We start from the raw sequence: 27,711 nt of genomic DNA, 5'->3' as shown, positions 1-27,711 counted from the left end.
GTTCTTGCTTAATCAAAAATAAATTAAGCACTATGATCAAGTTAAAATAAAAAAATTTTCATTTTCAGTTCAGTTATATTTTCTTTAAAAAAAAGTTGAGGGAATGAAACAGTTTCTCAGAAATTCTTTGTAAAGAGAACCTATTTGCCATCCTCTAGGTTTTCAGTAACCAGTACCTTGTGTGCTATTTTCTTAGCAGCTGGGACAGAGTCAAATTGCTTCTCCAGTTTGTAGAGATTTCTCCAGAAGTTCCCAACATCCTGTTCAACCTCATCAGGATCAACTCCACTCATTGGTCCGTCCATCCATTCCCTTTAAGGGTCAAAGGTTAATATAACTTTCAAACATGGTAATTGTTTAAATTCAAAGACAAAGTATTTTTGTTAAAAAAAACTCACTGGCAAGGAACCTCAAAACTGATAAAGTTTTTAATATTTTTTTTCTCAGTTTTATCATATTAAAAAAAATAACTCTGAATTATGATTAGTTAATAAGTGTTTGTGTTACTCACTTGTATTTGTTGTTGAAGTCGACTGTGAGCTCGTACAGGCTGAGGTATGGTTTCAGTGTGTTGATGATTCCCTGTCTCTGAGGATACGCTGTTGTCTGCCAGCCAAAGGCTTCCTCTTCATTGTTGAATGCCTCAATCTGTACTCAAATGAATTATTATAAAAGTTTATTCCTACATAATCATATAAACAAATACAAGCTTGGGAATGAATGAAAATATTTTGAAACAATTACATACATAAAAAGATTCATCGAAACTAAAATTAAAACACAGTAAACTTATCTAAATACATTTCTATGTTTCTCGAATCACTGTTTAGTGAAACAATCCTATATCTTTTGTTATTTTCGTGATATTGTCCTCCGTGTTTAAAGACTTTAGGATGTTAATATAAAATACATGTATAAACTTTTTTTGAAAGTGTTATGAAGGGATCTTAGACTTCACCTTTTCCTGAGCCACATTGAGTTTGTTGTCCAGAGCTTGTGCCTTCCGCAGATATTTCTGGATATCATTCATGTCCCCGAAGGTCGCGAACTCCTCAAGCTGCTTTTGGTAACTCTCCATTTCTTCCATGAATCGTTCTCTACGCAACTGTGGTTAAAATACACAATGCTCACAATCTGATTTTAAATAACCCATATTAAGATTGGGTATATAATGTAAATATGTCCCAATGTTACCAGTCAATATAAACTCAAGCTTCCTTTATAAATACTTCTAAAAATTAAACAGAAATTATATTAATATAGTGATACAGTGTACCACTGTAAATGAGCCCCAACATAAGTTTACTGTTTAATACAAAATGTGGCTGGGTGGATTTACTTCGGTAGTACAGTATGAAGAAATATTACTATGACAATTCAGTATCTTTAAGAGAATGAGATTAACTTAATGTTTCAAACAATCTATAGAGGCAATTTATCTTAATCCTAAGATCATCACATACCTTCAATGCATCTTCATATTGTGACTTCTTCTCCGAGATGATTAGCTTGTGTTCCTCAAAGATGGCTGGCATGCGTCCATGCCACATAAACACATTAGCGTTGAGTCGAATCTCCGCGGGAGTAAACTGGGCAAAGTCGGACAGGAAAGTGAGTCGATCTTTTGACTCCATCAGACGCTTCTCCATCTTGAAGATGACATCAGATTCCACGTTTTCAATGTATGCTTTAATCTCCATTAACTGGTCAGTGTTGGCTGGGGTAGTGAGGGCTTTCTCTGCGATCTCCTCATAGTCATCACACAGTCTGTCATACACAATATACATTTAGTATTAAAATACTTCTAGTGGAAATGAACATCCCCGAGTCTCAAATTTCAAATACATTTAGTTCTAGTGGAAATGAACTTCCCCGAGTCTCAAATTTCAAATACATTTAGTTCTAGTGGAAATGAACATCTCTGAGTCTCAAATTTCAAATACATTCAGTTCTAGTGGAAATGAACATCCCCGAGTCTCAAATTTCAAATACATTTAGTTCTAGTGGAAATGAACATCTCTGAGGCTCAAATTTCAAATACATTCAGTTCTAGTGGAAATGAACATCCCCGAGTCTCAAATTTCAAATACATTTAGTTCTAGTGGAAATGAACATCCCCGAGTCTCAAATTTCAAATACATTCAGTTCTAGTGGAAATGAACATCCCCGAGTCTCAAATTTCAAATACATTTAGTTCTAGTGGAAATGAACATCTCTGAGTCTCAAATTTCAAATACATTCAGTTCTAGTGGAAATGAACATCCCCGAGTCTCAAATTTCAAATACATTTAGTTCTAGTGGAAATGAACATCCCCGAGTCTCAAATTTCCAATCCAATATAATTCTATTATACTATTTTCTAAAGCTGTTTGATCACAGCAAACAAACCTTTGTTTTTTATGTGAGATGAGTGTTACCATTACCTGTTTAGTGTGTTTACTAACCGTTCTATTTTCCTGAATAGTTTACATGAAAAATGTGTGAACCATTCAGTGATAGTTGAACATCAACATTGACAATAAATTATGATGCTGTGACCTACTTCTTGTTGGCCTCTTTGTGGTCCTCCGACATACGGGTCAGCAAACGTTGACACAAACCCTCTGCTCGCTTGGAGAGAGCACGGATGAGTTCGTCGCAGTGAACCTCAAACATGCCGAGTCTCAGCACCTGTTGAAGGTACACCAGGAGGTTAATATATATACAGGATCGCTACATTACACTCGTCAAGTGACCAGTCGAAATGTTGGCTGGGTTTCTGATATCAGTTTTCATACCAGTCTGTCAAGACTGTTGATTTGATAATTAGTTCTTTTTTAAAACCCTGAAAATGAATTCCAAATTATTCACAAATATTGTTCTATTACTGTATATCCCTTCACCCAAACCTACTAATGCAAGTTTTTATGGGTTTTTTTTTATCCCTAGATAGTCAAAATTGCATTCGTTTTAAAGCAATCCCAGTGATAAATCTGTAATATTTCAGCTTAAAATTATATAATTAAGGCTATTGCCTGTGACTGAGTCAGTTCTTAAGTAGTAGCTTAAAACTAGGACTAAAGTTAGCCCTCATTAATTAAAATTAACCCTACCTAAATTATCCACATATGCATAAACTTCATGACAGTTAAAATTTTAAAGGATATTCAGGACATCATACACAGAAATTCAGGATAATTTTCATATTTCTTGAACCTGAGCTCCTTTGAAACACAATTTTGTTCAAATAAAGATACATAATCTTAATTAGACATATATTGAATTTATATTAATTAGACACATATTAAATTTATCTTAGATACATATTAAATCTATCTTAGATACATATTAAATTCACCTTTGATACATATTAAGTTTATCTTAATTCAGCGGGTTATTATAGGTATGTCCTGTAACACTGTTCAAACAATTAACACTCTCATCTTATATTTGGGACATTTCATGAAATCAATTCTAAATAAAATCTATTACAATTATTTTTAAATCAAGTTCAAAATATTTTACTTTAGATACTACTACAGAACTTAAACTGTTTATGTTGAAGAAGCTTTAAACTAAAGAAACAATTGCCAGCCAAAACGTTGTAGAAGCTAGCATACAAGCTTAAAGTAGATTCTTTACTATTGCCAAAATGCTCTGTAACATTATCTATATATATTGATCACATGTGTAAAATATCATATTTGAGAATAAATTTTTACATTGTGATTTTTTTAAACAGAAGACACCTTGAGATGCCATATAAACACATGGTTATTGCTGACTCAGATCTGTAAAGATAAAACCTGAAAAAAAGACTGTAGGTGAACTATTCAAAAAAGCTATGAAAAGTGGGGATCAGGGATCAAGTAAGGAATTATAAAAACAGCTGTATTTTATTTCTAAAAATTTCCAGCAATAAAATATATTCAATCCAGACAGATATTTTCAACAATCAAAACATTAGATCAACAAATACTAAACTTTCAATAGTATTTACAAACTTTCAATAGTATTTACAAACTTTCAATAGTATTTACAAACTTTCAATAGTATTTACAAACTTTCAATAGTATTCACAAACTTTCAATTATCATAGTAAATAAAAAAGTGAACCCAAAAAATGTTTGGTTACTGAACTTAATTCTTTTGGAAAGAAGATATACAAGTATCTGGATTAACAGACCAGTGTTAAAGAACTATTTAAATAATGCTGTATATATATATGAGTTTTTGCCAGAAATTTTAGAAATACAATGTATGCGCCATGTGTACCTATCTTAGGGTGTTGGATTACCATTAAATAATCTAAACATTCCCTAAAATAGACACATCCTTAAATGTTCACTTGTTAGATCCTAAACGACTAGCTACAAATACCCATAACCGTCCATACAGCTAACTACAAGTTGGTGCAGTGTAAAACATATGGAAAGTGAAAGTGGACAAGGCAAGTTAAACTAAAATAACTGATATTATGAAAAGGAAGAACAGGAAGGACTGAAAGAAAGAGCATGTAACGTGTGCAGAGAAATATCGTCGAGGAAAATGACAGATGAAACAGACAATTTTAGATTAAGTGAGAAATATCATCGAGGAAAATGACAGATGAAACAAGATATTTTTAGATTAAGTTCTAATTATACCTTTGGTCTAAATTCAACGTGTCCCTGGTGAGAGAGGATTTGTTTGGTAAATACATAGGGTCAACCAAACTGTGATAAACATACCACCAAATCAAACAATAATCAGATCTATAAGGTTAAATAGCATTATTATCATCAGAAATAAGTATACTTTAACATAAAACTGGATTATATAATCTACAACAGCTCCATACAATACAACGTAACTGATATGTATATTATCATCCACCGAGTGGTGAAAACGACAACAGGCCATTGTAATTAGGTTAAAATTCCTCTAAAATTACTTTTCTATATACCATAAACGGAAAAAACACACACATCTGATTGATGTGTTTTCCCAACAAATAGGAAAGTGCAATTATATTCTACACTTTTTTAAACTTACTGATTCCAATATAAATATCTAATGGTTTTAAGAAGTTTGTAAAAAACAATAAAAAAATATGTGACACATTAACTTCCAATGGTAATCTTATAATTCATGCACAAGTTAAAACTGAATTAGTAATGGTCCCATATAAAAACCTCCAGGTTTCAATGTTAAAATTCAGTGAAAATGCAATATTAGGTAAAACACATAATAATGTCCTCAGTTAAATAATAATTTAGGTAAAAATTGTAAAACAGAACCAATTGTCAAGTGATGGTGGGACTATATAATACCATTCCATTTCTGCGATGTTAGTTAAGTGATATTGTGCGATACTATCTAGTACTATTCCATTACACAGAACCAACACACTGTAGCCCTACATCAGTGTTAACTGTCTAAATATATACACGTAGACATGTCATCATCATCAAAATAAATGTCAACAAAATCTTGTGATTTTATTTTTTTGCCTTTTTGGAATAACTACAGTCAAACCTCGATGATTCGAACTTCGTTGATTCGAATTTCTCGCTGTATCGAACTTTTTGCTTGGTCCCGAATTTTCTCACTATATAACACTACTAACGAAACTATGTATGATTCGAATTTTTATAAATCGAAGTTTTCGATGTATCGAACTTTTTTCATGACCCGTTAGCTATGATATTATAGGTAATTGACATCTCATGATTCGAACAAAAAAATTACCTGTAGACTCTACTGACCACTGGACAGGTGTCCTGACCCCTGCGGCAAGATTTCACACCTCTCCCCCAAATGCCCTGACTGACAATAGGGATAACGATAGCGTGTGTTGTCACTCCCGGTCATGGGGTTAATTAATAATCAGACCAAATTGATAGATAAAAGGTGTATTTAGAAGCCATGACATTTAATCACTCCGGTAAAACATTTCGGTAGTCGTCTCTGATAATCTCCGCCGCCATTGAAAACAGCAGTCGGTGAGTAAATTTTACGGAACTGTAAAACAACCGGACCAATTTTAAACACAAACAATTAGCGATGGCTTCACTCATATTCAAAGTGTCACGTTTCAAACTTATACATAAATATCCAAGTAAATCGATTATTTGTCATTCAATCATGCATTCTCCAACCGATCGGCATTCCGTGTTTTATATGCACATAACGTAAACGCACGTGTCTTTAGCAGAAAAGCCTAACGACTTACGTAAGTGTGCATTGTACTTCTTTTGCTTTATCTGTTAAACGCGATATAAGTGTTTTGTAACCGATACATATTTTGTTTAATTAATAAAATGCTTAGGTATAATTAACGAAAAGATTTTTTTTATTTTGTTGTGTTTGAGGTATAAATTAACTAAACTTTTCGATGTGAGCCTGACAGGCGACGATCAACGCGAAGACACTGAGGACATGTAACGTTAACAGATATGGTCATTATCAAGAAAACATCGATCTATTGCCAACCATGAATAATTCGAAGTCCCGCTGTTTCGAAGTTTTTCTGTTAGTCCCTTGAACTTCGAAACATCGAAGTTTGACTGTATTTCAAATTTACACTAAAATGAAGAAATCTTTTCTTTAAAAAAATCTTATATAATTAATGATGAAAAACAAATAATAAAGATTGTTGCTATGTATTTTCAATACGATAATTCATTTTCAAAATTGAGTTAGTCTTATAAACATTTAATATTTCATATTGACTTTGTCATCCTTGATAACCCTCAGTGAGAATTGTGTGTTGTATTCCTCCTTGGTAATGAATATCAATTCCTACAGCTTTTTAGGGAAAAACATTTAAATAGACCCATGGACACTTCATCCTATGAATGCCACCTACCCAGCCCTGTGATAAGGTAACACTTTATCCTATGAATGCCATCTACCCTGCCCTGTGATAAGGTAACACTTTATCCTATGAATGCCACCTGCCCTGCCCTGTGATAAGGTAACACTTTATCCTATGAATGCCATCTGCCCAGCCCTGTGATAAGGTAACACTTTAACCTATGAATGCCACCTACCCTGCCCTGTGATAAGGTAACACTTTATCCTATGAATGCCACCTGCCCTGCCCTGTGATAAGGTAACACTTTATCCTATGAATGCCACCTACCCTGCCCTGTGATAAGGTAACACTTTATCCTATGAATGCCACCTGCCCAGCCCTGTGATAAGGTAACACTTTAACCAATGAATCCCACCTGCCCAGCCCTGTGATAAGGTAACACTTTATCCTATGAATGCCACCTGCCCAGCCCTGTGATAAGGTAACACTTTAACCAATGAATCCCACCTGCCCAGCCCTGTGATAAGGTAACACTTTATCCTATGAATGCCACCTGCCCAGCCCTGTGATAAGGTAACACTTTAACCAATGAATCCCACCTGCCCTGCCCTGTGATAAGGTGATATTTTATCCTATGAATGCCACCTCCCCTGTCCTGTGATAAGGTAACACTTTATCCTATGAATGCCACCTGCCCAGCCCTGGGATAAGGTAACATTTTATCCTATGAATGCCACCTGCCCAGCCCTGTGATAAGGTGATATTTTACCTTCTGCATCCCATAAGTGATTTCCTCCACCAGTTTCTGATACTTCTTCACTTCTTTAGAGTATTCCTCAAAAGAATGGGTCTCCTTAGCAAAATTTTCCACATCAGCTTCAGCCTGTGAGAATATCACCAGTGAAATAATCTTATCACCAGTGAAATAACCTTATCACCAGTGAAATACTCTTATCACCAGTGAAATACTCTTTTCTAATATCAACACTTAAAATATTGACTCTTCTATTGTTTTAACAGCTTGCAATGCAGCAAAAAATTGCTTGGACCACATTTTTCTGCATGTAATTGTGTACAATTAAAAAAATAAGACTCTGCCATAATGAAATTGTAGAGAAAACAAAACTGTCATGTTAACATAGCTAGAGTACTTTAAATAGATTTAGTTTACTGATAATTCTGATAATACAGTACTTATTGATGTTTCAATCAATTACTGATCAGATCTGGGTTTATATAATATTCAAGATACAAATTATAAGATACTGCACCCAATTTTAATTTAATACAAAGGAAATCTATGCCTAAATCTAAGATTCTCTGATGTGAATATATTCCACAACATTAATACCTAAGTTTTCATGGCATAGCTGTCCTGACTCACCTGTTTGGAGATTAGGAAGTTATACTTGTCAAATATTTTACAATGTTCAATGGGCCCGATGCTCTCTTTCTTGATGATGTCGCGGACCTTCTGTTTGTGAGCCTCCACAATCTCTGGGAGGATGATGGGCTGTAGGTTAGACTTGTTCTTGTTTCCACTCTGTCAACACAACAATTCACACTAAAATCATCCCTATCCCTACCTTTATTTACCGATAGTTATTTAAGTGAATTTTTTTTCCAGAAAATTACGGAAATAGTAATACAATATAACTTATTGTTTATTAACTTAAAACATTTCGTTTCAGATATTGTGATATTTATAACTTGATACCTGTAAACATCTTATTTTGTCAATTTAAATTTTGTGAAGGTGCAAGATGTTTTTGAAAGATTTAAGTACAAGAGAATTCGTACCCAATCAAGGTAGAGCTTGGTTTCCACTCGGGGGACTTGGCCTGAAGCTTTGATCATGACATCGTATACATTCAGTATGACCATCTCAAACTCCTTGAATGTTGGCTCGAACTTGATGGAATTGTTGTCGAGAATCAACCGTAACACAAACCCAGGATGTTCATGAGCTCTTGTGGAATGCTGTAAAGAAAAAAAGGGATGAGTCCAGGTTTTATAGCAAACAACAGGGGTGAGTCTAGCTTTTATAGGAAACAACAGGGATGAGTCTAGCTTTTATAGCAAACAACGGGGGTGAGTCTAGCTTTTATAGCAAACAACAGGGATGAGTCTAGCTTTTATAGTAAACAACAGGGATGAGTCTAGCTTTTATAGCAAACAACAGGGATGAGTCTAGCTTTTATAGCAAACAACAGGGGTGAGTCTAGCTTTTATAGTAAACAACAGGAATGAGTCTAGCCTTTATAGCAAACAACAGGGGCGAGTCTAGCTTTTATAGTAAACAACAGGGATGAGTCTAGCTTTTATACTGCGGCGGACACAACCGGTCAGTCTAGTTTAAACACAACTTACCGGTGGCTGACACAACAGGTCAGTGTAGTCACTCAGAGAGTTCAAGGTCAGCTGCTGAAGATTGTCTGTCATCAAGGTAGCGGCACAATTAAAAAACGATTCCAGCTTCTCTGGATCCTGATTACTGGGGACCTGTTTGCGTTTGTTTCCCTCGTAGAACATAATCTGGACCTCAGGGAACCACCTAGGATGAGATACAGGAACATCAGAGATATAAAACTAGGATGAGATACAGGAACATCAGAGATGTAAAACTAGGATGAGATACAGGAACATCAGAGATATAAAACTAGGATGAGATACAGGAACATCAGTGATATAAAACTAGGATGAGATACAGGAACATCAGCGATGTAAAACTAGGATGAGATACAGGAACATCAGAGATAGAAAACTAGGATGAGATACAGGAACATCAGTGATATAAAACTAGGATGAGATACAGGAACATCAGAGATATAGGACTAGGATGAGATACAGGAACATCAGAGATGTAAAACTAGGATGAGATACAGGAACATCAGAGATATAAAACTAGGATGAGATACAGGAACATCAGAGATATAAAACTAGGATGAGATACAGGAACATCAGTGATGTAAAACTAGGATGAGATACAGGAACATCAGAGATATAAAACTAGGATGAGATACAGGAACATCAGAGATGTAAAACTAGGATGAGATACAGGAACATCAGTGTTGTAAAACTAGGATGAGATACAGGAACATCAGAGATGTAAAACTAGGATGAGATACAGGAACATCAGCGATGTAAAACTAGGATGAGATACAGGAACATCAGAGATATAAAACTAGGATGAGATACAGGAACATCAGAGATATAAAACTAGGATGAGATACAGGAACATCAGAGATATAAAACTAGGATGAGATACAGGAACATCAGAGATATAAAACTAGGATGAGATACAGGAACATCAGTGATGTAAAACTAGGATGAGATACAGGAACATCAGTGATATAAACTAGGATGAGATACAGGAACATCAGAGATGTAAAACTAGGATGAAATACAGGAACATTAGAGATGTAAAACTAGGATGAGATACAGGAACATCAGAGATATAAAACTAGGATGAGATACAGGAACATCAGAGATATAAAACTTGGATGAGATACAGGAACATCAGTGACAATATAAAACTAGGATGAGATACAGGAACATCAGAGATGTAAAACTAGGATGAAATACAGGAACATCAGTGATATAAACTAGGATGAGATACAGGAACATCAGAGATGTAAAACTAGGATGAAATACAGGAACATCAGAGATATAAAACTAGGATGAGATACAGGAACATCAGAGATATAAAACTAGGATGAGATACAGGAACATCAGTGATATAAACTAGGATGAGATACAGGAACATCAGAGATGTAAAACTAGGATGAAATACAGGAACATCAGAGATATAAAACTAGGATGAGATACAGGAACATCAGAGATATAAAACTAGGATGAGATACAGGAACATCAGTGATGTAAAACTAGGATGAGATACAGGAACATCAGTGATATAAACTAGGATGAGATACAGGAACATCAGAGATATAAAACTAGGATGAGATACAGGAACATCAGTGATATAAACTAGGATGAGATACAGGAACATCAGCGATATAAAACTAGGATGAGATACAGGAACATCAGAGATGTAAAACTAGGATGAGATACAGGAACATCAGAGATATAAAACTAGGATGAGATACAGGAACATCAGAGATGTAAAACTAGGATGAGATACAGGAACATCAGTGATATAAAACTAGGATGAGATACAGGAACATCAGAGATATAAAACTAGGATGAGATACAGGAACATCAGAGATGTAAAACTAGGATGAGATACAGGAACATCAGAGATATAAAACTAGGATGAGATACAGGAACATCAGTGACAATATAAAACTAGGATGAGATACAGGAACATCAGTGATGTAAAGCTAGGATGAGATACAGGAACATCAGTGATGTAAAACTAGGATGAGATACAGGAACATCAGTGATATAAACTAGGATGAGATACAGGAACATCAGAGATGTAAAACTAGGATGAGATACAGGAACATCAGAGATATAAAACTAGGATGAGATACAGGAACATCAGTGACAATATAAAACTAGGATGAGATACAGGAACATCAGTGATGTAAAGCTAGGATGAGATACAGGAACATCAGTGATATAAAACTAGGATGAGATACAGGAACATCAGAGATATAAAACTAGGATGAGATACAGGAACATCAGTGATATAAACTAGGATGAGATACAGGAACATCAGAGATGTAAAACTAGGATGAGATACAGGAACATCAGAGATATAAAACTAGGATGAGATACAGGAACATCAGTGACAATATAAAACTAGGATGAGATACAGGAACATCAGTGACAATATAAAACTAGGATGAGATACAGGAACATCAGCGATATAAAACTAGGATGAGATACAGGAACATCAGAGATGTAAAACTAGGATGAGATACAGGAACATCAGAGATATAAAACTAGGATGAGATACAGGAACATCAGTGACAATATAAAACTAGGATGAGATACAGGAACATCAGTGACAATATAAAACTAGGATGAGATACAGGAACATCAGTGACAATATAAAACTAGGATGAGATACAGGAACATCAGTGATGTAAAGCTAGGATGAGATACAGGAACATCAGTGATGTAAAACTAGGATGAGATACAGGAACATCAGAGATATAAAACTAGGATGAGATACAGGAACATCAGTGACAATATAAAACTAGGATGAGATACAGGAACATCAGAGATGTAAAACTAGGATGAGATACAGGAACATCAGAGATATAAAACTAGGATGAGATACAGGAACATCAGTGACAATATAAAACTAGGATGAGATACAGGAACATCAGAGATGTAAAACTAGGATGAGATACAGGAACATCAGAGATATAAAACTAGGATGAGATACAGGAACATCAGAGATATAAAACTAGGATGAGATACAGGAACATCAGTGTTGTAAAACTAGTGTTCCATCAAAGGAGATGTATTGTCTGTATTTCCTGACAAACAAACTTACACTAGAAAAAACTTGACGTACTAAAATCAGAGTGGTCACATACATTGTACATGATACGGTCATATTGAGTTTCTGATCCTTACTCAAATTCAAACTTCTGTTTGTAACTTGTTTCTGAAAGTTTTTACAAGTAAAAAGTAAATTTTGCTTTTTAAGTCCTTAAAGAAACCATTTTTAAAGTTCAAATTCAAAATTAATCTTTCAAATTTTTTTTCTAAGATAACTCCACACTTAGATAACATTGATCAGTATGGATATAGTGCTGGGAAGATTATTGACTGGTACCCATTATATCTATATATATTGATGCTGAATTCTGATATTTATTATAATCAAAAGAGTGTCATCAAAGCATGTGGTTTGTTATGTTGATAATCAGTGATTTTCTTACCCTTATTTTACAGAGGCCTATACCTTTTCCTTTGGGGAATTATCGAGTAATAGAGGAAATATATTAACAACAAATCTTTTTTTTATGTATAATTTAGCTTTGATAAACAGAAATTAGTAGCATTATGACATCTGAAATTTATTCTGATTAACATTTCTTCATACCTATTGATGTACAGGGACACTCAGATAATTTCTTATTAATTGGGAAGATATGGAAATGAAATCAGCAATAAAAAAAAAAATTCACAAGAGGAAAGGGCCTATATTTAGCCCCAAATATATCAAAAAAAGATCACTGACAAGGAATGCATTACCAACCCCCCACTCCCACAAGTTAGTGTGTATATTGTACGATCTATTAGACCCTGATTTGTATAAACTCCACATGCAAAGCATAGTATCCAGAACATTTTTACAATAACATTTACAATAACAGAATATCTATCGTTTTTCATGAAATATATAAAATTTATTATGATTCATATTTAGAAACTGACTTCAAACTATATTGATATATCATTTGAATGTTTATTATCATGCAATAGTACCTAATTATTTGAATTCTATTCCAACATTCATTTTCATTTGGACTTAAATATTATTCAGGTATATGGGCATAAGGTATGTAAATTACAAAATACAGAACAAACATGCCTAAATACAGAAATGTTTTTTATAAAATATTTGATAACATTATATCTATATCTTGGACTTTCCTTTGTGCCTTTTTTTTATATTTTTTTTTCAATTTCAACATTTTTTTCCACCAAAGAGCCAGAAAGCTCCTGCCTCCCTCTAAAGAAGATAGGAAAAAGAACAAATATGGTATACAACACTCCTCCAACCTCCCAACTCACCACAAAAATAAATATGGTTATACAACACCCCTCCAACCTCCCAACTCACCACAAAAATAAATAAATATTAAATAATAAAAAACATTATTGTATTGACTTGTTTTTTCTTAAAGTTTATCATTCAAAAGTTTATTGCATAAAAATTATATGTTTTCTTCATTTAGAAAAAAACATGGTAGAAAATCTGGATATTCCTCTAGTACCAGTCCCTGGCTTTTCCTAAGCTAATTTCCAACAGAAATAATTATTTCATTGAATGTAAGTCTAAGTCTGATCATAGGGCCAGATTATAGAATGATATAAGACTACCACGTCAGCCTTTGTCACCAATAACTCCCTGGGTAAGAACGCCTTTGTATTTGAATGGCTGCCAGAATTAAATTCTATAGATCTCAATAACCTTTGTCTATCTGCTGAACAACTGTGACATGCAGGACTTTAACTTAAAAGAGACATTTTTTACAGGTAGACATACACAATCCTTCAGGCAGCTAATATATACACTTAGTACAAATTAGGCAAAAGTGCAGAAATCAACCATCACATCAAATACAATTATTCAGACATTAAAAAAAAAATTAATAAAAAAATCTCATATATAGCAAACAATTAATAAAAGGTAATTCATATCTATGATAAAATTGTTACTGGTACTGCTGATAAAACATCCCTTATACATCCCTTAAGTTTGATATATTCTACAAAATAATGAATGGTAAAATATGATACGAAAATCATATCTAATATCGCAGATGATTATTTTAATACTTTTAATGTTACATAATTTACTAAACATGCCACCTCAAACTTAAATTTTAAAAGTCATTAAGTTTTGAAATCTTTCATATCAAGATTAAAATTTGTACTTTTTTGGCAGGTCATAAGCTTAAATCTATTGATGAGGTATAGGTATTGATATGTTTGAATAGAATTTTGATTTCTTGGCTGTGATGTCTTCTACTTAAACAACTTTAGCACAGACACAAGATAACAAAATCAAGATTGAATCTGTAAAATATTATCAACTTGATGTTTGCCAAAATATTCAAATTTATAACGGGTGCCAACTGGTGAAGCGATAATGGCAGATAAACAGAACAGCTGCCTTATAGTCATTGACAAACTAACATACACAGTCGACATTAACAGCGTGTATGGTTATACAGTATTTTATTGTACTTTATCTTATAAACCTAACATTTGTTAACAACTCAGTACAGTGTAATACAAATACACAATGTACCATACACTTTTAAGTGTTAACTTCCACCAAAATTTGCATTGAAGCCTTATTTTTGATGTGTAGAAAATCAAAAGGACCTCATGACTTATTTTCAGGAAAATGTCTTTATACAGTATTAAACTATAAAGGACCAAATCTATAAAATACCCTGAACAAACCCTGATCATCTATATATCACTGATGATTTTAATACCCTGTACAAACCCTGACCATCTATATATCACAGATGATTTTAATACCCTGTACAAACCCTGATCATCTATATATCACTGATGATTTTATTACCCTGTACAAACCCTGATCATCTATATATCACAGATGATTTTATTACCCTGTACAAACCCTGACCATCTATATATCACTGATGATTTTAATACCCTGTACAAACCCTGATCATCTATATATCACTGATGATTTTAATACCCTGTACAAACCCTGATCATCTATATATCACAGATGATTTTAATACCCTGTACAAACCCTGATCATCTATATATCACTGATGATTTTAATACCCTGTACAAACCCTGATCATCTATATATCACTGATGATTTTAATACCCTGTACAAACCCTGATCATCTATATATCACTGATGATTTTAATACCCTGTACAAACCCTGATCATCTATATATCACTGATGATTTTAATACCCTGTACAAACCCTGATCATCTATATATCACTGATGATTTTAATACCCTGTACAAACCCTGATCATCTATATATCACTGATGTTATAAGTTCCTCTCAATGGCCAAATCTGCCTTTTCCTTTGACATATCTCAGACCTAATAATCCATACGATACTGACTCAGTAGAATAAGGGTTTCATTAATGTGTAAATTTTATGATTTTTAAGGTGGAAGCAAACAAAGATAAATTCACATACTTTTTCAAAAGTCTGTCTTTGGCTGCTTCTACGTGTCGCATACACAATGTCTGGAATGGTCCGAGTTCCATCGACTCCACACGATTGTGGAACTCCTCAATATCAATGAAGCGTAGGTTGCTGAAAAAACATTATACAAGATTAGATTACATGCCTGATCCCCGTTAAATCATTTTGATTTTGATCCCCGTTAAATCATTTTGATTTAATGCAAAGATTTTAAATGACATGAAGCATACACAGGATTAGATACGATAGTTTCTCTCTTTACTTTTACAGAGAATGGTTGTGATGTTATGACAGAAAGACAAGGGCAGTACATAAACTAATCTATTTTTAAATGTTCCCTAACACAGCTGTCAATTAGTCAGGCTCCATATAGCTATGTTAGGAACATACTGATGATACTAATTCCTAAATTTAACATGATTTAAATAAAATGTTGTTTGCAAATTGTATTAGTCTTAATCTATATGAAACTTCCTCATGGCAGAATGTTATAAAATGTGAAGTTTACCTGACAGAAGTTCCCTACATGATGTGATGTTTACCTGACAGAAGTTCCCTTTATGATGTGATGTTTACCTGACAGAAGTTCCCTATATGATGTGATGTTTACCTGACAGAAGTTCCCTATATGATGTGATGTTTACCTGACAGAAGTTCCCTATATGATGTGATGTTTACCTGACAGAAGTTCCCTATATAATGTGATGTTTACCTGACAGAAGTTCCCTATATAATGTGATGTTTACCTGACAGAAGTTCCCTATATGATGTGATGTTTACCTGACAGAAGTTCCCTATATGATGTGATGTTTATGTTTTACCTGACAGAAGTTCCCTGCATGATGTGATGTTTACCTGACAGAAGTTCCCTATATGATGTGATGTTTACCTGACAGAAGTTCCCTATATGATGTGATGTTTACCTGACAGAAGTTCCCTATATGATGTGATGTTTACCTGACAGAAGTTCCCTATATGATGTGATGTTTACCTGACAGAAGTTCCCTATATGATGTGATGTTTTATCTGACAGAAGTTCCCTATATGATGTGATGTTTACCTGACAGAAGTTCCCTACATGATGTGATGTTTTACCTGACAGAAGTTCCCTACATGATGTGATGTTTTACCTGACAGAAGTTCCCTATATAATGTGATGTTTACCTGACAGAAGTTCCCTATATGATGTGATGTTTACCTGACAGAAGTTCCCTATATGATGTGATGTTTTACCTGACAGAAGTTCCCTATATAATGTGATGTTTACCTGACAGAAGTTCCCTATATGATGTGATGTTTTACCTGACAGAAGTTCCCTATATGATGTGATGTTTTACCTGACAGAAGTTCCCTATATAATGTGATGTTTACCTGACAGAAGTTCCCTATATGATGTGATGTTTACCTGACAGAAGTTTCCTATATGATGTGATGTTTTACCTGACAGAAGTTCCCTATATGATGTGATGTTTTACCTGACAGAAGTTCCCTATATAATGTGATGTTTACCTGACAGAAGTTCCTTTATGATGTGATGTTTACCTGACAGAAGTTCCCTATATAATGTGATGTTTACCTGACAGAAGTTCCCTATATAATGTGATGTTTACCTGACAGAAGTTCCCTATATGATGTGATGTTTTACCTGACAGAAGTTCCCTATATGATGTGATGTTTTACCTGACAGAAGTTCCCTATATAATGTGATGTTTACCTGACAGAAGTTCCCTTTATGATGTGATGTTTACCTGACAGAAGTTCCCTTTATGATGTGATGTTTTACCTGACAGAAGTTCCCTATAAAATGTCATGTTTACCTGACAGAAGTTCCCTATATGATGTGATGTTTTACCTGACAGAAGTTCCCTATATGATGTGATGTTTACCTGACAGAAGTTCCCTTTATGATGTGATGTTTACCTGACAGAAGTTCCCTATATGATGTGATGTTTACCTGACAGAAGTTTCCTATATGATGTGATGTTTACCTGACAGAAGTTCCCTATATGATGTGATGTTTACCTGACAGAAGTTCCCTACATGATGTGATGTTTACCTGACAGAAGTTCCCTATATGATGTGATGTTTACCTGACAGAAGTTCCCTATATGATGTGATGCTTACCTGACAGAAGTTCCCTACATGATGTGATGTTTTACCTGACAGAAGTTCCCTAGCTATATGATGTGATGTTTACCTGACAGAAGTTCCCTACATGATGTGATGTTTACCTGACAGAAGTTCCCTATATAATGTGATGTTTTACCTGACAGAAGTTCCCTACATGATGTGATGTTTACCTGACAGAAGTTCCCTATATGATGTGATGTTTATGTTTTACCTGACAGAAGTTCCCTATATGATGTGATGTTTACCTGACAGAAGTTCCCTTTATGATGTGATGTTTACCTGACAGAAGTTCCCTATATGATGTGATGTTTTACCTGACAGAAGTTCCCTACATGATGTGATGTTTACCTGACAGAAGTTCCCTATATGATGTGATGTTTATGTTTTACCTGACAGAAGTTCCCTTTATGATGTGATGTTTACCTGACAGAAGTTCCCTAGATATAATGTGATGTTTACCTGACAGAAGTTCCCTATAAGATTTAAGTATGATATTTATTGTTTGATGTATGTATGTGAAACTTACCCGAAGGAGACATGCCAGAAGTCGAGGACCTGGAGCATGCAGGGCGTGGTAATGTGTAGGTTCTGTGTGGTCAGTTCTAGACCCTGGACAAATGACTTGTGCCAGGGTTTAGGTACAACGTCCATTTCCTCACGATGTTGAGGTGGCTTTTCCTTGTTATCATCTTCTTTCTCTCGTGGGTCCTTCAGTACGAAGTCAACTGGAATAGGCAACAAACAGTTAAAACACTGAAACGAAATGTACTTATAACATACAGTATTCCTAATAAAAAAACATCCATTAGGCAAGTAAAACATCTCTAATAAAAATACCCAGGTTAACCATTCCCAACAAAAAATACCTTGGTAAAACATTCCTAATAAAAACTACCCAGGTAAAAAAAACTTAAAGCAATAGGTCAAATACCAGTTTTTTTAAAGTAAATGAAACCAGTTTTCTTAACATTGTAAACTTTCTTATAAACATTCGTTAGTATCAAATACTATCATGCAAAGCCACCAAACATTATCAAACAAAAATGTGTGAGGAAAACTCACCGATGGCCTTCTTCACACTGAGGAGATAGTCTTCTCTCATCTCATCGGATAAATTTTCTATCGTCTCTCCATGGCCTGTCTGTTTAAAGAAAATGTCATAAAAATTACTCAAAATGCTGACAGAAGTTTTAGGAAGTACAACGTGTTAAATAAACACCTTCAACCAGTAAGCAAATGGCAAATATGCAAAAGTTTTCATTGTAATCTATGTACATGTTACTGATTTGAATTACTAATTCTAAATTACCAGTAATTTTTGTTATCATTAACAGTATCTTATTAACATGATTGTATACCTTTAGTTCGTATGGGACCAGATTGAGGACATTCTCCAGCCAGGAGTCCTCCATGGGGGCCACATGTTCTGTGTCGATTCCATTATGGATGTAGTAGTAATAACGCTGAAATCACAAAATCAACTCCAGATTAGTTTCTACACCACCATCATTTGTTCTTTGTGAGGTTAGTAAAACATGGATACTTAGTAAAACATGGACACTTAGTAAAACATGGACACTTATTAAAACATGGACATAGTAAAACATGGACACTTAGTAAAACATGGACACTTAATAAAACATGGACACGTAGTAATACATCGACACTTAGTAAAACATGGACACTTAGTAAAACATGGACACTTATTAAAACATAGATATTTAGTAAAACATGGACACTTAGTAAAACATGGACACATAGTAAAACATAGACATTTAGTACAACATGGACATTTAGTAAAACATAGACACTTGTTAAAACAGACACTTAGCAAAACAGACACGATGAAAAAATACGACAACAGCATGCTTTTCTAATGAATGTGTTTGTTGATATTGTGGTCCACACATCAGAAATTGTCATGTTTCATCTTATCCTCAAAATAGACTAATTTGTATTTTACATGTAACCCAGAGAGATCTGGAGACTTACCAGGATATCTTTCTCGGCCCCTGTGGGAGAACCTGTGCGGGACAGAGGGGGCAGATCTCCATTCATAGATGCTGTACTACTGTGGGGCAAGCCCTGGTCATCTTGCCTGAAAGGAAAGGAAAACGGGGCAAAATAAATAACTTTAATTCAATCGAATTAGTTTCCAGAATTCTGACTAACTGAACAAAACTGTGGCAGATGTTCCTTAAACATGAATATTCTGTAGATCCTTTCTTATTTACTAGATGTAACAAACATAAAAGAATGTACATGTTATGAATAAATTACCAGGAACGTCCTACCTATATAGAGTTAGCCTTTACATAAAAACCATACAATTTACCGTAGTAACATACACGGCGAGTGTAAAATTGTAGTTAAACAGAACATGTGCTCAACAGTTTTATGTTGATGTCTAGATTTGATTAATTTGTTTTCGACAGATCACATCAACAGTAAATACTTTTTTCTGCCTGAGATTTTGATAAATAATGAATTCTTCTGTAAAATCTACTGCAGCTATCAGCCGAATTTAAAATGGGTATGTTTGGAATCTAATAGGAAACCTCAAAAGCAAAATTCCGAAAAATTTCTGTTTACACCTGGAAAAAATCTTTCTCAATTCACCAATTTTCTTCCCAAAAAGAGACAAAAAGACCCCATCCCAAACCAGTGAGAAAAAGCCCTGCGATAAAACAACAAATTATCTCCTACATCAAGTAAGCATTAAATGCCATGTTTCCCGGGGTGTATTATTATTTCGCTATATATGTGTGTACAATTATGTATATATCCCTTTAAGTCTCATACATACATGATGATATCAACGAGAGCCTTCCTGAAATTCTCTCGGTCTTTCTTTGGCTGCTGGAACTGAGTAACATCGCCGTTTGTTGAGCCATTTTGTTTGTCTAATGGTTTTAGTTTACCAGTCTTCCTTCTTTTTGGTTCTCCTAAACAAACAGGAACATTGAACATACTCGGTATTATATATTGTTAACATTGAACATACTCAGTATTATATATCATTAACATTGAACATACTCAGTATTAGATATTGTTTACATTGAACTAGAGGAAAGTAACCATGTAAGTAATGTCACAAGTAATTCTTAACCATGCCCTTGATCAGAAGATTTTTAGCATAAAATATTTTGTGATCATAATTTAGTGTAGAACATTATCTTATTCCAATTGACATTATGAAGACTATAACTAACATGTGAAAATTAATATATCAATCAAATTATGATAATATTTTTTATTTTTACTTCCACAGTTTTAAATAACTGATATGACACTGACTTTTAACCAAAAAGATTATTTCACAAAAATGATAAAATAATGAATCAAACATTACTCCTCAGAACTATTCAAATTTACAGTAAACTTTGAGTTTCATTAAATTTAAATGATCTTACTTGATGTCAGTTCACCAACAAGATCTATTCCATTTTTATCCTCTTCCACTGGTTTACCAGACAGCTCAAACAGTGGCTGGCTTTGCTGCCAAGATGGTTTACTTCTTTTTGATGGTAAAACTGGCAAAAACCTGATCGGGTCATTTGTACCTTTTCCTTTACTGCCTCCAGCCCCATTTCGAGGGGACGCCTGAAAAAGTCATCAAAACACCATAAATGGATACATGCAATGAACAATCGATACAAAAACTTTCAAACTAGAAGTTCTTAATGATTTAACATGGAACAAACATGAACCATTTTATTTCATAAATGTAACCACATTTTTTTGCACAAACACATGTAAGGTTACAAGATACTTGAATACTTGCAAACAGCTAACATTGAGCCTTCAGGAGTTTGTATTTTGACAGTCAGATCACCAGGGTTTGTCACCAAATAAACATTTTGTTAATTCATTTAGAATTCAGAGAATGAATTACAGTGATTCACTGCTATGGTTATATTTAATGTAGCTTAATGAAGATATTTCAAAAAGCAAATTTATCAACCATAGCTCACCTAAAATATTCTGCATTACATGTAGTTACTGTATAAAATGTGAATTAGCTATTCAGGGTTTTCTAAATGACAGTATCCAGAATAGATAACTGACAGAATTTTTGATTTTATATATTGCCAGTACACTTGGAATAAGCATTTTTGTAACCACAAAAATTGAAATTATCTACATGCATTCTTAATAATCTACAACGTAGACTTTTTTCAGTAAATTGACTGATTACATAATGTATGGCAAAGCATTCTAATGATAATTTTATGAAGATTTAAAACTATTCTGATCTGACTTGGGACATGCCCCTACTAATTTAACTTTTCAGAGATCTTATGATATTTATTTTTGTTTGTCTCCATTCTCTTACATGTAGTTTCTTAATAAATAACAGTCACTCAATACCCAAAAAAGCACTAGTACGAACAATGATTAAAACAAATAAACAAGATAAACCTGTAACAATTTTACTTTCCCATATAGACACTCTATATTGTTTGGTTCATGGTAACTTAGTAATGGAGGACCAGGTCAAATGATTAGTGTTATCTAATTTCAATAATTTATTGTAGTCTGTAAATGTTCCAGTTTATGAAGTAAATCGTTACTTTAAACATCGTATATGTTCTTGTTTTGAGAGGCTGAATTGCAAGAAATGAACTAGAAATTCACAGTGGCCCGATCACCCATACAATATTTTCATGGCGTTAGGGTTCCTAGCCATTACAATTTACATTTCACGAGTTTTTTGACATATTGCGGACCTATTGCAGTATTAAAACAACAAATTATAGTTCAAAAGACAACGAATAAAACAAAATTAACAAAACTGCTACTACGCATTTACAATCTAAATACGGCGACAATGTCACCTGCTATTCAATAATGAGCATTCTCGAACTCGGCCCTCTGCCAAATTAATTAAAAACATATTTTAACCCATATTTATCGACATTACCTGCACATCGGTCATTGTTGATCCAATGTATTCATTGACGCTGACTCGATATATGTGTTGACACCGCCAATTTGACACGGATTTTGTAGTTAACTCCTCTGTTTATATTTTAGCCTTCACAGGCCTAGTTGTCACGATAGACAAGATGGCGGTTATGCTATCGCGTTGCTAAGCGATAATAGTTATACGAGTTACTTCCCCTTAATCAGAATCACATTACCTAAGCATAAATTGGGTGTATATAGACTTTTCCTTTCGATTAAAACTATGTCAAGTCTATACTAGAAATATAATGCCCATTTAAGTCTGGTTATTCAAAAGGGGGAAACAAACAAAAATACAGACAAATGAGAGAGTGTTTTACAAAAAATATTGGCTTTCAGGGTCTTCCAGTGCCATTTTGGAGGGAATGATTACCTCCCTTGACGTGTTAGTTATGAAATACTGTTTAATAATATGTTACACCAGAGACAAGTATATTTTTCATAAATTCTGATGTCAATGCTTGTAAACAACAGCAATATTCACGTGGATATTTTTATATAGATTACAACACATCGTGAACGGAAAACAAAACATTTATATATAATTATCTAGTTCTAGTCTAGTCTACACTTATCTAGAACGCTACAGTAGCTATAGCCTACTCGTAGATAACACTGACCATGGGATCGCATGCGCTGACCACGGCCTAATACCTACATTAGGTAGTCACTGATTAGGTGCTTTAATTCTATTATGCAACTATTTTTTTCATTCTCGGTTAGCAATATCAAAGAATTGATAGGCCTACCAAAATTTATTATACATCATTACTCTACCTGCCTTGGAGTGTTGGAGGCCTACATCTTGTCTTTGTCATGAGCTCACCACAGCTCGGGACGGTCTACTAAGAGCTCGCCAATTCGTCCCCATCACCTCACCCGGTCTCATATTTGGAAAATCTTGTCCATATAGAAGCTTGGTTTCTATAGAATTTTAGCACTAAGTGCTAACGGTTAGCGCTGTTTGATATCAAGAACCAGGCTCATGAATAAAGGAAACATATAATTAATAGTTGTAATGACGGACTAAGATATGTCCGTGGATGTAATGTAAAGTATATAGACCTACATGTATATATATCAGTCATCGGCCATTAGTAAGGTACACTTCTGGACCGCCTTGATTTTTCGTCTCCACAATCCCATGGAGCTCGATTCTGATTTCTTTTCTTAATGTATTAAAAATATTGATTTTGTGTCATACATGTATCATGATGTGTGCTATACTCAAATTTTTTAGTAAAGTGAAGTTTTTTTTCCGTTGAATGATCAATTTTCTTTGTCATTTGATGCATTGATGTTCTTAATTTTAAATTTGTCAGTCGGTTAGAAAATGCGTAGACTACTCTATGATTATTAGAAAATGCACATGTGATACTAGGTATGAAAGCAGAGACATATATACAGAGAGATTAGTAACATCGCTATTTCCCCGTACACATAGTGGCTCCCTTTATTCGTGACCACTCAAGCATATCCCTTATCGAGAGCGTCCTGTCTCCTATCAAACACACGCGAGCGCAGGTAAATCGGGCTATGCGCATGTGTGTATCGTAGTATTGGAACTTATTCGACATGTTCTGGTTAATCCGCCATTACGTCAGACCAAAACATCGTCATTTTAAATACACACAGAAAGCACATCGTTTTATTTTGGCCACTACAAAAGTTACCACATTAACCAAAAACTATCAAACGTATGGGATATAGTCTTATTGATCATGCATATTGTTGTCATTTATCCGTATTTTCGAAAATCCATTGGGTCCTATTCGACATGTCCAAGTTTGTAATTAAGCCGCCATTACGTCAGACCAAAACATCGTCAATTTTAAACGCACACAAAAAGCACATCGTTTTATTTAGGCCACTACAAAAGTTACCACATTAACCAAAAACAATCATACTTATGGAATGTGGTCTTGATTATCATGCACATTGTTGTCATTTATCCGTATTCTCGAAAACCCCATAGGGACTTTTCGAAAATTGGAGATTCCCGCCGATCTTTCCTGCGTTGTGCTTGACTTTCATACTCAAAATACAAACACTTGGACAGCAAATTGTGATATATTTCATATTGATGACACTTCTGCACTTTGATATTAATAAAATTAAAGCACATAATTGGATCTTGGTGATGATTTCAAATAGAAATTATCGATAATTATGTGTCTGGTTTTCAAGTTTTCTTCAATATGGCGTCTAGTGAAGACTGAACCGAGCGAACCGCAAAGGATTGTGGGAAGGTCAGGGGCCACTATGTAAACACAAGGGCAAATAGAGAGCTGCCAATCTCTGTATATATGTCTCTGATGAAAGGTAGAACAATAGGAGATAATTACAGGTAAGGCTATAGACTGCTTCATAAAACTCCTAACTTTAATGAGTATGTCATCGTGATCTAATTCTATTGGGTTATTTCTTATTTATTTCAATTTCACAGACCAAAAGGTCCAATTACAGAATTGATAGCAAATTGATAAAAATATACCATAAGAGTAATTAAAATGCATAGTAAGAACAAATACGGTATATAAAGAGCATACACATGTAAAACAGAATTAATAATGTCTTAATAAATATCATCTATAGACACTCATGTTATGAACAGCAAAAAACTAATTCTAAAAACAAATCTCCAAGTCCTACTTAAATCTTTCGAGTAAGACGTTAAAAACCTGTCAGAAACATGCCCAATGTAGTTAGAATTAATTTGGACACTACATTTTCTTATTTTTTATTTTACATTAATCCGGCATTTACAGGCCGGATAAAACAGAGTTGAGCTACTCAACCTTAAAAACCGACGTGGAACTAAAAAGTTAATTTCTCCTGTGAAATAACTACAAAGTTCAATCAAGTAGGCTAGGTATAGATTTGAATAAACATATCATCGGAAATATATGAATTTACGTCTACATCCCAGACTAGGAAAGTTGGATTGTGTACACATTTGTAAGTAAGATAGACTATTATAGTTTAATTTTGATTTAATGCAGAGACTTCCAGAACTTTCTCTGTATTACTTCAACCTGGTGTATGGGTGTTGTTTGATATGGTGACCATACTTCAGAGCAGTATTCTAACTGAATACGTACCATACTTATATACAGAGAGCGGATAACAGACACGTTTGTAAATGGCCTGCAAGTACGTTTTAAAAATCCAAATATTGGCATGGCCTTACCAGAGACGTATATATCACCATTTATCTAACATGTAATGAAAAGTTAGAATTTGGAGTGAGCCATACATCTAAGTCTTTAACATGTGTTTCCTTCACCACGGCAAAAAGGAAAGGTTTTGGAAAAACGTACAACAGAGGGTAAATAATTTAAATCGTGTAGTAACTCACTAACATCACCTCATCAGTGATAGTTGGAATACCACAAACCTCTTTCACGACAACCTTGCTTTACTTCATTAAGAAACACATCCGCTGCTAGTTTGATATACTTTTATAAGTACTGGTATGCACGGAATAGATTTCATATGGTTTCTTTTCTAAATTCGTCATTTTGTATGAAAAAAACGTACACAGATTTAATTAAGTAACTTCATATATTATTAAAGAGATACGGACAAAAGCAACTTGCAACTTACCTGTGATGACTTTAATTCATAACTTACCTGTGATCGGGTGACATGTTCACAAAGAGTGATGAGTACACAAGCAAATTCACACGTTCCTAATAATATGATATTTGTATAATTATCTGTAGCCAATTTCATGAGGTATGAAACGCTATTTTATCAGTGGTAATAATCCCGTATCAAGTGATAATTAAGGAACATCAAATATAGCTTCTCAGGAAAATTAAAACCAGGAAAAAATATGTTTAAAAATAAAAAGAAAAAAAGTATTAGGAGAAAGATCCTACGGTTGGTTTATGTATATGTTTGTGATATTTTAATAAGACGCTTTAAAATATAGAATAAAAAACCATCTAAACTTTGTCATTGCAAAAATATTGTCTGTGTTCGGAAACGTTTTGAAAGTCTCATAATATGAAGGTCAACATTTTTTGTTGAGGCAGGTAAAAAGATTTCAGGTAAATTTTATCTTATCAAGACAGTCGTTATTAATATTATTTACAGTATTGACGGTCTGTCACTGTGGTTGTGTTCAGGCGCACAGCCAAATCTCGCGACAGATAACAATTGAGGCATGCGAGATGGAGCGAGACTTACTAAAGCTAACAATTTCTGTGATATATAGGTCTCGGACTTAACCATTACAGTTGATCATCATTTACAAATTACGTTTAATGGAACGACTTACATTAGAATATCCTAAAACGTCAATGAACACATTATCTTAAAACGTCAATGAACACATGAAGTATCCATTCATTTTGTCCTACACTCATTTGGAGTGTAGGACAAAAGCCCCCACGGACATTAGCCCCCCCCCCCCCCCCCCCCCCCCCCCGGACATTAGCCCCTAGGACAAAAGCCCCTCCGGACGAAAGCCCTCCCCCCCCCCCCCCCCGGACATTAGCCCCCCCCCCCCCCCCCCCCCCCTGGACAAAAGCCCCTTCTTTATGAATTTAGCTGGTATACTTTATATGAATCTGTACTTTTGAAAAACAGAAACTATATATATATATATTGTTGTTTTTATCTCTGAAATTTGGAGAATAATTGTGTGGAAAATAAAGGCCCTTAGTTCAATGTCAGTGTAGCATTATATGTCTGTGGTTAAACATCATAATTTATTCTTTCAAACTTTATGTTATTAAGTAAGAAAAAAAAATCAGGAAAGCTCTCCACAATGAACAAATTGTCACTGATTACACATAATACCTTGGTAAAACATTCCTAATAAAAACTACCCAGGTAAAAAAAACTTAAAGCAATAGGTCAAATACCAGTTTTTTTAAAGTAAATGAAACCAGTTTTCTTAACATTGTAAACTTTCTTATAAACATTCGTTAGTATCAAATACTATCATGCAAAGCCACCAAACATTA

General features: G+C 34.2%; 1 protein-coding gene across 4 annotated transcripts in view; it reads right to left on the bottom strand.

The window, feature by feature from the left end:
- LOC117318005 (dynein heavy chain 7, axonemal-like) overlaps positions 1–22,822 on the bottom strand; it is an 89,295-nt gene extending 66,473 nt beyond the window's left edge. For 2 of the 4 annotated variants that reach the window (XM_033872974.1, XM_033872975.1), the window contains exons 1-18: positions 22,692–22,822; positions 21,181–21,370; positions 20,574–20,712; positions 19,760–19,865; positions 19,126–19,230; positions 18,830–18,908; positions 18,294–18,492; positions 15,629–15,748; positions 9,149–9,332; positions 8,579–8,758; positions 8,163–8,321; positions 7,548–7,661; positions 4,626–4,649; positions 2,543–2,670; positions 1,464–1,767; positions 959–1,105; positions 512–648; positions 177–312 (exon numbers count right to left, since the gene is read on the bottom strand). In XM_033872974.1, the coding sequence (XP_033728865.1) occupies positions 177–312; positions 512–648; positions 959–1,105; positions 1,464–1,767; positions 2,543–2,670; positions 4,626–4,649; positions 7,548–7,661; positions 8,163–8,321; positions 8,579–8,758; positions 9,149–9,332; positions 15,629–15,748; positions 18,294–18,492; positions 18,830–18,908; positions 19,126–19,230; positions 19,760–19,865; positions 20,574–20,712; positions 21,181–21,370; positions 22,692–22,706 (2,466 nt within the window). In that variant the 5' untranslated portion in view covers positions 22,707–22,822. The remainder of the gene's footprint in view (positions 1–176; positions 313–511; positions 649–958; positions 1,106–1,463; positions 1,768–2,542; positions 2,671–4,625; positions 4,650–7,547; positions 7,662–8,162; positions 8,322–8,578; positions 8,759–9,148; positions 9,333–15,628; positions 15,749–18,293; positions 18,493–18,829; positions 18,909–19,125; positions 19,231–19,759; positions 19,866–20,573; positions 20,713–21,180; positions 21,371–22,691) is intronic. The other 2 variants (XM_033872976.1, XM_033872977.1) reach the window with 1 other exon arrangement.
- Positions 22,823–27,711: the final 4,889 nt, after the last annotated feature.

Source organism: Pecten maximus, chromosome 19, assembly GCF_902652985.1.
Source record: "Pecten maximus chromosome 19, xPecMax1.1, whole genome shotgun sequence".
NCBI classification, from domain to species: domain Eukaryota; kingdom Metazoa; phylum Mollusca; class Bivalvia; order Pectinida; family Pectinidae; genus Pecten; species Pecten maximus.
The sequence above is the reverse complement of the archived record's forward strand: the minus strand, read 5'-3'. Positions and strand labels throughout refer to the sequence as shown.